We start from the raw sequence: 10,703 nt of genomic DNA on the forward strand, positions 1-10,703 counted from the left end.
AAAGAGGGAAGCCCATATTACCTGGTTGAGCAAGTATTTAACTTGTAACGTATAAAGAAAAGCTGCCTACAAGAGAACAAGAGGGCAGGGTTAGTTCTGCAGCCTGGCCATATGTCAGAGATCTGGGTGGCATGGCAGGCTTGTCCCCCAGCCACCCTGGCTGCCCTCCATTCTACAAGGCGTCATCTAAACCTGGAACTGGTACTATCTGCTCCAGGGGCTTCATGAAACTTCTATTTAAATAAACACAACCCAAGAAGTTCTAGTTCTAGATTGATGTGGAATGTCTCCTACAGGTTCATGTGTTTAAGTGTGTGGTCCTCAGGCAGTTGGGCTGTTTGGGGGATGTCGTGGAAGCTTTGGGACATGGAGACTTCTCTGGGACATATAGGGCCACGGGTTCTGCCTGGCCCCACTACAGACCTGAACTCTAACTTCCTGGTGGGCCATTGGACTATATAAGCAAGCTTCCCTGGGTTTCTGAAGCCAATCACACCATCATGGGACTGTGAGCTAAAAGTAAGCCCTATCTAAGTTGCTTCTCTTGGGTATTTTTGTCTCCACAATAAAAGCAGTGCACCCTCAATCCCTGTCTAGAAAAGGAGACACTGCCTCCTTTGGCATATACTGACATCCTGGCCTAGCTACCATCCTATTTAGTAGAATAATGAAAAGATGTCACATTAAAGTGGTTTTATGGAATAGGGCTGGAGGGTATAGTTTAGTGATGGAAGACTCACTTAGCATGCAAGATACTGGGCTCCATTCCCAGCAATGTAAAGATTAAAAAAATGAAATAAATAAAAATTTACGATGAGCTAAGAAGTGGCATGTTAATTATGAGGGCAAATGGCCATCAATTGTGGCAGACTGTGTCCCTCAAATTCACACGCACAGAAGACTAACCCCACGTGTAACCGGATGATTAAATCAAAATGAAGGCACCGGGGTGGGGCTCTAATCCAATAGGATTGGGGTGTTCACAAGAAGAGACAGCCATGTTACATGGGAACAGAAAGGGAACACCTGCAAGCCAAGGGCAGCGGCCACAGGGAAACCACCGAGGTTTGCACAGTGATCTTGGATTCCCAGCCTTCAGAATTGTGAGGAAATAAACTTCTGCTGTTTAAGCCTCCAGTCTGCAGCAGTCCCAGCCAACACCCAACCCCTCTATTTAATTCAATCAACCTAGCTTTAACTGTTCATTGACCACCTACAACTTGTTATTAAACATTAACACACTCTTCCAGATTATGTGATCACACACAGCCGTCTAAAGGTCAAAGTGATGCCCTGAGATGGACAAGACTTTACCCCTTAAAAGAAACATTCTGGCCTCTTCTGCTGGATGCCCCAGGGATACTCCAAGTATAAGAGTCAAGGCAATGTCCCCCATCTGAGAGTTTCTTTTGTTTGGGGGAGATAAATGCTGGTGTGTCCTTAAGGAACATAATGAAAAGCACATGTCCATGATGAACCAACGTCACGTCACGTGTGAGAATCATGTCAGACTGAGCTCATGACATCCCAGCCACTTTTTACCCAAGGACCAAAGAATAGAGTCTCTGACCCCATGTAAACTCACAGGAAGCGCTGGGATGAAGATCATGACGTAAGTCTGGGTGAGCCTGTACAATAGAGGAGAGTGACAATGAGGACAGAGGCCACCTCCCCCAGGAGGAGTCAGAATGGAACAGTGGACACCGCCAGTGCATTCTTGGTTCCTCCTTAATAAATGGACATCAGCTGCTGGAGCAAATGCAAAGCTACACACAGCTCATCATCTTGCCTGCATTGCCTCCCTGATTCGTCCAATATTAAGAGCTGTGGCAGGGATTCTGAGCCTCACACTGGCAGCTGGACAGTCCCTGGCTACGGCGACTGCCCAAGGCACTACAAGCTATTTCCAAGCCCCTCTACCCAATGAGATTCTCAGGCATGTCTTCAGATAGTGTCAAGTGCTCATGGTTCAGAGCTATTGGCATGGGGCAAGTACTTTTCAAAGATCTTAATCAGTTAAGCCAGTGGCTCTTATACATGGCAGCTCACCCATGGGAGATTTGAAAGTTATTAATGCCCAGGTCTCACCTCTACCAGTTAAGCATCTGGGGGTGTGAGGACTAGAGACCTACAGAAGTTATCTATAGTACCAAGATTATTTTAATTCCAACTGTGGTCAGAAATCACTAAGCATTAACAATCCACAGACTGCCATCCCAATGGGAAGATTTTTGTGAATACAATTCCACTCAAAACTCTCCACTCTGGAAGCCAGTAATGAGAGAGATTCCAGGTCTCACAAGCCAAATATACAAGGTATCGATGCCTGGGAAGAGTCAGCCAAGATCAACTTAAGCTCGCCTTGGTGTGAGAGCCTGGCCTCTGTCACCCCGAGACTCAGTATGGAAGAGCTTTCTACAGAAATGATGCCCTGCCCACCACTTTGCCTTACCTGGATACATCCGGGTCCTGTCTGAAGAGCAGCAGGATTTGCTCGGTATTGATGAAGAGTGCCCAGCAGGGAAAGCAGCAGAGGAGCAAGATGAGTGTCCCCCTTTGCAGGATAACCCCTACGTGCTTTAAGTTCTGGCTCCCGTATGTCTGGAGAGCACAGGCAAACAACCCCATTAATCAGAAGTGGTACACCCCAGCTGTCCCTCAGAACACTTCCACCATGCCTCATAAGGAAGCAGGTGGCTTGGCCACTCTCCCTAGGAAAAGATCATCTGGCCGATTGAGAGATGGGCTTGCTGCACTGCCCAGCATCACACATGGATGCTACACATGGCTAGCGCAGGTAGCAATGCCATGTGAAAGGTACCGTGCGCTTTTAGTATGCTGTCAGGTTTGCATTGCCTGTAGGCTTGTTAGAAATGCAGATTCTTGGGCCCGATTCCAGACCTACTAAAGTAGAAACTGGGCCAATGGCCAGCTATGTGGGGCACCAGCTCCTACCAACTTACAGAAGCTAGAAGGTGCCGGTGTCTCCCAGCTTTCTGTCCATAACATCTCTGGGGGAGCTTTCAGACCAGCTATGGTGGGGAACACACACCAGTGGGACTAGCAAGTACCAAAGGCACCCTGCTTAAGATAGCTTAACTTTTTCAACTCCAAGCTAGTGCAAAGAAATGCACACATCATAGAAACCAACCTTGAAGTTTTATTTTGGATCTTTCCCCCAGGGTAGTGATAGGGGTGTGATCCTCTCATTCAGTTCTGGGTAGCCCAGAAGCCACAGCTCCCACTCAACTATGGCTCACAAGGGGACCAAGCTGTTCTCCATGCTGCTGAGCTGGAGTCAATGCATTTTTCAGCTTAGAGCATTTTCCACTTAGGATGGATCTATCCAGATGTAACTCATCATGATCAAAGAATACTTGTATGCAAGCTGGACTACCAGGGCCCTGGAGGATACAACCTGCACTTTGGCAAGCCCTCCAGATAACCCTGAAGCAGACTCAGTTTCAGATGCCAGGACTACACCAAACTCCAACATGGAAGTGTTAGGAGGGACTTTTACACAGGTCCCCTGTCTGGTCAAAGGTGAGATGAGCAGTCATGAGAAACAACACTTTTTTTGTGTGTGTGGTTGTTTGAGACAGGATCTCTCTGTGTAGCCCTAGCTGTCCTGAAATTTGCTTTGTAGACCAGACTAGCCTCAAACTCACAGAGATCCACCTGCCTCTGTCTCCTGAGTGCTGTGATTAAAGGTGTGTGCCACCACTGCCTGGTTAGAACAGCATTTTTGCCAGGAGGAACCCCAGCCACACTTCAACAATAGCAGTGGGAACCACCTACGGCTGGCAAAGGGTGGCAGGGACTTGCTGCCCTGAGTTCCTCATCTGTGTGTGCATGTAACCCTCCTGAGAATGTGGTCACCGCCATTTACCTGGGAGATGAGCGTGTCACAAGCAGAAGACAAACCATGTCCCACTGAAATGCCTGTGACATTGATAACCTAAAAGGGAACAGAAAGTGAGTTAAAGGAGGCCCATTCTGTTCCTGTAGATGAGAACCACAGTGTGACCACCCCCCTCCAAGAGCACCTGCTCAACCCCTTGGATCTGCTAGAACAACGTGCAAAAGTTCAGAGAGGGACACTGAAAACCCAGGCCACAGTTAATAGCACAGCCTTTTTAAAGTCTTGGCTATTTTGCACTTCAACTTCAGAGCAACGGCTAACTGAACACAGTACAACACAGCAGCAGTTTGGAGGTGAGTCTGCTCACTTGAGACTAAGGACTAGTGGAGCATCTCTAATCCAAAACTCCATAATCTAAAATACCCCCAAATCTGAAACGTTAGCACTGATGTGACAAAACACAGAACCTCAGATTTTTGGCACAGTTTGGATTTTGGAGTTTCAGATTAAGTTGTGTTCAACTGGTTAAAGTGTGCAAATATTCTAAAATGCACAGAGGAATTCAAGACACTCCCATCCTTCATTTCAGATAAATATTTCATCTGTATGGCCTGGCCAAGCCCCTGGATCTCATGAAGGACACAAGACCAGTGCCTGCTGGAGACCTTGCCGGTACACCTGCCTTCACTGCAATCAGGAAGTAGCTTGAGGCGATCTCGTGCTGCTACCTCACTGAATCTGTAGCAAGGTTCACTGGGACAATAGCTGAGCCCAGCCTGCTGAAAGGGCTGGCTTAGCACAAGACCTCAGTCAGTAGAAACCTGCTTGAGGCTTAGCCTTAGGTACTCTCATATCACCTCTGATTCAAATAAGGAATTGGGGGTATTGCTCAGTGGTAGAGGTTTTTGCCTAGAGACCAGGCAAGTAGGGACAGGTCAGGACAAGGAGGGATAAGGAGAACAGGAGCATACTGTAAAAAGAGCCAGAGTCCACATCTAAATAAACACATCACTAATTAAACCAAATAACTTGATGGGGCTCTTGACCTTGCATGGGCAATTACCAATCTCTTGCAGAGACCAGTGGCATATCTCCTTGTCTTTGAGGATTGCATCCACCACAAAGAGGGAATTTGGGGCACCTGCCAATTTTAGGTTTGGATCTAAACCCTACCCTCCAATTCTATTTCCAGACTAGATCTTTCCCTTGGATTGGAAACGCTGGAATATGGGTAATATGGCACCTCCTGAGCACAGCAAATTTCAAGACATCTATACAATTCCCTTTTCCCATTTTCAAACCCTGAGCTCCAGGGGATCGCACATCAGATACCACAGTAAGTGGGAGAATGCCTTCCACTGATGGCCTCACCCAACTCAAGTAGGCCTGGGAATCTGCAACATCACCCCCCAAAAGCATAATTCCTAAGACTGCAGCCCTGCTGGCACCCTGACCTTAGCCCAGTGCAGCCTGTTTCAGACTCCTGACCCCCAACACTGTAAAGGAACAGGTGGCATGATCCAAGCAGTGGGCTATTGTCATTCGTCACAGCAGCAAGTGGCACAGAACAGACGGCTTTACAAGTCTCTGTGGAAAGTCTTATACATACCGCAATTGCCAGCGTGACTGCATCCAACTCCAGCTTGCCCAAGTGGCCACAGAACACTGAGCTTATGAAACTGATTAGGAACATCATCAGCTGGGCCAAGAACTGGAAAGAGAGGAGAGCAGGGGTGAAGATGAGAATCGGCCATCGCAGTACAAGGGAGAGCATGATGCTGCCCATCCAATTCCCCAGGGAAAGAAACACAGACACGGTTGAGAACAAGCATACGATCTAAAGTCAGCATACTATGTGTGTGCTCGATAGTTTTAGGTCGACTTGATACAGGATAGAATCATTTGGGAAGAGCAAATTAGCCTATCAAGAAAATGCCCCCTCCAGGTTGGCCTGTGGAGCATTTTCTTGACTGCTGATTGATATGGGAGGGCCCAGCTATGAGGGCAGATACATTCTCAACTACTGAGCCATCCTGCCTTACGTTCCAATGACTACTGTAGTTTCCTTATGTCTCTGACACAAAAGCCCAGGCATTTGAGCTAAGTTCATATAATTCATTTGGGGTCACTTTCAAAGTCCAGGCCAGGCCTGGCAGTGGTGGCACACGCCTTTAATCCCAGCACTTGGGAGGCAGAGGCAAGCAGATTTCTGAGTTCAAGGCCAGCCTGGTCTACAGAGTGAGTTCCAGGACAGCCAGGGCTACACAGAGAAACCCTGTCTCGAAAAAACCAAAGAAAGAGAGAGAGAGAGAGAGAGAGAGAGAGAGAGAGAGAGAGAGAGAGAGAGATCAAAGTCCAGGCCAGTTAACCCAGTCTCCTCAAGAGGCTTGCTGCAGCTCTGCTAGGAGGATGCTAATAACTTTGTTCACTACCCAGGTTGGTGACTGAACACAGCCAGTGCCTGCAAGGATCAGGGCTCTGGAGCAGAGATCTGCTGACTCTCAGCTCTTGGCTGCAAGGTTCTGAGTGAGCACCCGGCCACAGACATAAAGTCACCTGAAGATATTCAAAATGGCACTTGACCCATCTCAAAGTACTGATTTAGGAGGTTTATGGGGTTGGGGAGTCTGCATTTCTGCACTTTCTCTCCCTCTGTGCGATGCAAAGATGCAAATGTCCAACGATCATACATTGAGAATACCCAAGAGCTTTTGGAGCTATGCTGGAGGAAGGCATGTTGCTTCTAGACAAGGATGGGTTCTCTCACATAGCCCAGTGGCTGCTGTGCAAATAGCAGTGAACCGAAGTGGCCATAGATTAGACAGAGCCAAACATATCACAGACATTACCAGGGTAGGGCAGGGTGCAAATCAATGGGGGAGAATGCACTTGGTACATGAGAGACCCTGGTTCACTCCCCTCACTCACATCCCCAGTTAGCAGGCTGATAGTGGTGGTTCCTTCTTTCCCTTTTAATCCAGGGAAATCGCTCACTTTTTCCATCAGGGTCACAATACAGAAACCTGGTAGCAAGACCCTTCTTGCCTTGCAACTTAAGATAGGAGAAGGCGGGGTGTGCCTGGTGCTTGGAGGGAGAACAAGTGACAACCTGTTTAGTAGCCTATGCAGGAGCTCTAGAAGGGCCCCACTCATCCTCCTCCCACAATGGCCTGAAAGTCCACTCTTAGCAGCAACAGGTCAGCACAGCAAGGAGTCCGAGCCATCATCTGGGGCAGTCTTCCTTGTACACACAAAGATGCTCAGCCCAGAGTCACACGACTCAACTCTGAAGTTCACAGTGCATCTGGGATCCCAGTTCTGTGGTCCCCAGTCTGAGTTTTTCTTTCCCCTTGGAGGGGTGAAAACGTAGTCAGAAAAGATGTGAGGGCACAATAACACAGCTGAGCACTTCTGCACAGAGAGCTGAAAAGTCACTGACCTCCCCACAGGGGCCCTTGAGCTAACTAAGCGCAGGGTAAAAGCCTGGCATCTCAGCCTTCACATTGTGTCTGTAGAGTCCTTCCTGCTGTACACATAGGCATGTTAATCACTTCCAGAGTACCGGCTAAGAACCAGAAATACCTGACCCGTCTAGCTCATCCCCTAGAAGGATAAAGGCACAAAGTTAAGGGCAGCCAAGGCATCTCACTCTCAGCTTCCGTAATGCCCTGCTCACAAGGCATCTGAAAATCTCCAGTCATATTCTGATCCTTCAGTCATCTTGGGTCTCGAGAACAACAGAGCCTCAGAGACATATCACTCATGGGGGGATTACCTCTTGAGGGACAATAATTACCCCCTAAAGGAAACATAATGCAGGAGCATATCTTATGGAACCAGCAGCTTGGCCTCTCGAACGATGATGTTATCAGGGGCACACGGCAGAGCCAGGACTGAAATAACAGCCAGTCGTACCAGTGTGTGAGAAGAGCGATGTCTCCATGACCCTAGTGCAGCGCTTCCGCTAGACCACTGTATATAATAGTGATGCTTCCATGACCCTGGTAAAGCTGAGCTGAAAGCCACACGAAGAACTCTCCAGGTAGAGGAGAGGAGCAGTGAGCTTCCTGAAGAGAGAAGGTTGAGGCTGGGGCTCTGAAAGGAGACTGGATGGGTAGAAAGGTGGCAAGGCATGATGGCCAAGCAGGGGCCAGACCACAGAACTGAGTTCAGGGTTTGAGCAAGGCACTTTATTGCTTTGTTCATTACATGTGTGTAAAGGACTACAGTTGGTCCATGAGGAGCATCTTGGGCAGAGCTCTCTCTGGAGGAGACTTGGTAAATGAGAAAGTTCAAATCCTGCCAGCCTGTGAGATGGCTGGGCCAATAAAGCCACTTGCTCCCAAGTGAACCACCCTAATGCAATGCCTGAGACCCACATGGTGAAAGGACAGAGTCCACTGCGGCCAAGTTGCCCTCTGGCCTCCACCAGTGTGCTATGGCACACACACGCACACACACATAAATAAATAAATAAATAAATAAATAAATAAATAAATAAATAAGGGTAAAGAGAAAGAAAGAGGGTGGAGGCTCAGAGGAGGTTAGCTCGGCCACCCTATTCTCCAGGGGGGCCTGAGAGGATAGCACAGTAGATAATAACACAACCCTTAGGAAGCAGGGGGTGCCCAGCAGCTGGCACAGAGATGGAGGACCAAGATGTGCTCATACACAAGAGACTAAGCTGCCTGGGACAGAAATCTTGATGGCAGGCTTGCAAAGTACTTCCTGGGTCACCTGGCTTCTCCAGCTAAGGACTACAGGGGAAATTCCCAAGTAACCCCCCAACTGATCTGAGAGCCTCTCCCCAACCCTTTCTCTGTTGGTCTTAGTGGTTTTTATTTGTTTGTTTGTTTGTTTGTTTGTTCGTTCATTTGTTCTTTCTTCCTTTCTTTCTCCCTCTGTAATGGGTATGCATTGTGTTGGTGAGAAACCAATGACATACATGTATATGTTCATGTTCCCATGTAGGAAAAGGAGCCAGTTCCCCTCTATTAGCCTAGAGCTGGGGATCACGTGACTAAAAGAGGGCATGAGCTCCAAACGCTGCCGCTGCTGCTGCTGCTGCTGCTGCTGCTGCTGCTGCTGCTGCTGCTGCTATTTTTCCTCTTTGGGTTTCTGAAGCAGGAGCTCATTCTGTAGCCCAGGATGGCTTGGAACAGTAAGTCACTCTAGTCACCTTTCTGGCCCAGTCTCCCAAGCACTGAGATTCCAGGCCACGGCTACCACACCACACCTGACACTTAGGAAGCTTTTCTGGCAGCAACTCAGTGAGACTAAGTTAAGGCAAAGCTGACTGCTCTTCACTTCATAGAAAGGAGAACGGAGCTGTTCTGAGTCCGTGGGCTGTTCCCTAACATGCTTGGGAAGATCCGCACAGGAACTGAACTTCAAGTCTGGAGACTGAGCACCACAGAGGGCTGTGCGCTCCTATGCCTCTCCTGGACCTGTAGCTGATGGCTTCACCCTGGGCTTTGATCTTGCTTCTCTATGCCCTATCGTGTGTGCCAAGAGGATGCACATGCCGGGGCTCAGGGGCTCCCAGGTGCTTGGATGTCTGCCTCTTGGCCAAATGTTTATTCACTCAAGACACACAGACAGATTCTTTTGGCCAGAGAAGTGGCTTTCTCACCCTTGAGGGCTGAAAACCCCCAAACTGGCAGAGAACAGGAGGCAGCACATGTGTGATGTGGTTCTGGGTTGTTGGTGTTTTTTTTTTTTTTTTTGGTTTTTAAACCCACGTTGCTTCTAAAAGCCGAGATTGAGGGAGACCTAGTCTAATGAGTAAAATCGACCTCACTAATAAAAGCACTTCCTACCCAAAGGGAACCTCATTAAAACCTCAGATTTTGAGCGCAGCGCTTAGTGGAAGAGGAGCTGACACGGGATGCTTCTGCGTCAGGCTCTAGATTTCAAATAGTTTTGAAAGCCTAATTCCAAGGTGACAGTTCACCTTCCTGTTTCATGCCTCTACCTGGAGAGAGACCAAGTCTGAGTGCTTTTATTTTCAGGAACCTCTGGCTTCAGGGCGCACGCCAAGAGTCACTAGGCTCTGCACATCCCCATAGCTGTGGCCCACTGCAGGCTCTTCGGGTCCCCAACCCCGCCAAGTCAGACCCTGAAATTTAGGTAACTGGGCCCCCAGTCCTCGGGGACCGGCCTGCAGCCGAGGCCACCTGACTCACCGCAGGACCCGCCAGGACCAAGAGTGCCCGCAGCTCCTCTTGGAAGCCGGGCAGCAGCACGCGGCGTAGCCCATGGCGCTCGGATGCAGCGTCCGCGCCTCCCAGCCCGGGAGCTGACTCCTCCGGGCGCTCCATGTGGTGTCAGGGCTCGGAAGCCGCACGAGGACCCACAAGGCCTGGAAGACTCCAGTCCCCGCCCTCGGCCGCCTCCCCTAAACCCGCCCAGCGCCAGCCGAGGATCTGCAACCTTGGGCGCACCCCTTGCCCTTGCAACCCCAAGGCTCGCGCATCTCCAAAGGCTAGCCAGCACCCTAATGCAGGAACAGAAAAGTTTGCAGAAGTGCTGGAAGCAAAAGGAAAGAGCGCGCTGAGGCAAGGACCTTCCAGTCGCTGTCCCTGCAAGGGAGCAGAGGGTACTTGAGAAATTAGGGTGTGGAAGGACTTAAGAGTCCTGCGACATGATCCCGCTAAGGTCAGCCAAAGGTCCGATCGTGGTTCCGCTGTGGCCAGCAAATATTGGATCTGGCAGTAGTGGGTGTTCAAGGTCTCTGCTATGCAGCTTGTGGTCAGCTCAACACACACTTTGTTATAGGTTTGGACTTTACAATTTCTCTCTCTCTCTCTCTCTCTCTCTCTCTCTCTCTCTCTCTCTCTCT

The 10,703-nt window shown here is 49.2% G+C and overlaps 1 protein-coding gene across 4 annotated transcripts in view; it reads right to left on the reverse strand.

Annotated features, from left to right (window-relative positions):
- Positions 1-10,391, reverse strand: part of LOC110305151 (multidrug and toxin extrusion protein 1) — a 34,700-nt gene extending 24,309 nt beyond the window's left edge. Inside the window, exons 1-6 of one of the 4 annotated variants that reach the window (XM_021176953.2) lie at positions 10,048-10,391; positions 5,472-5,573; positions 3,890-3,958; positions 2,453-2,601; positions 1,586-1,628; positions 22-66 (exon numbers count right to left, since the gene is read on the reverse strand). In XM_021176953.2, coding sequence (XP_021032612.1) covers positions 22-66; positions 1,586-1,628; positions 2,453-2,601; positions 3,890-3,958; positions 5,472-5,573; positions 10,048-10,182 — 543 coding nt within the window. In that variant the 5' untranslated portion in view covers positions 10,183-10,391. The remainder of the gene's footprint in view (positions 1-21; positions 67-1,585; positions 1,629-2,452; positions 2,602-3,889; positions 3,959-5,471; positions 5,574-10,047) is intronic. The other 3 variants (XM_021176956.2, XM_021176955.2, XM_021176954.2) reach the window with 3 other exon arrangements.
- Positions 10,392-10,703: the final 312 nt, after the last annotated feature.

Source organism: Mus caroli, chromosome 11, assembly GCF_900094665.2.
Source record: "Mus caroli chromosome 11, CAROLI_EIJ_v1.1, whole genome shotgun sequence".
Classification (NCBI taxonomy): domain Eukaryota; kingdom Metazoa; phylum Chordata; class Mammalia; order Rodentia; family Muridae; genus Mus; species Mus caroli.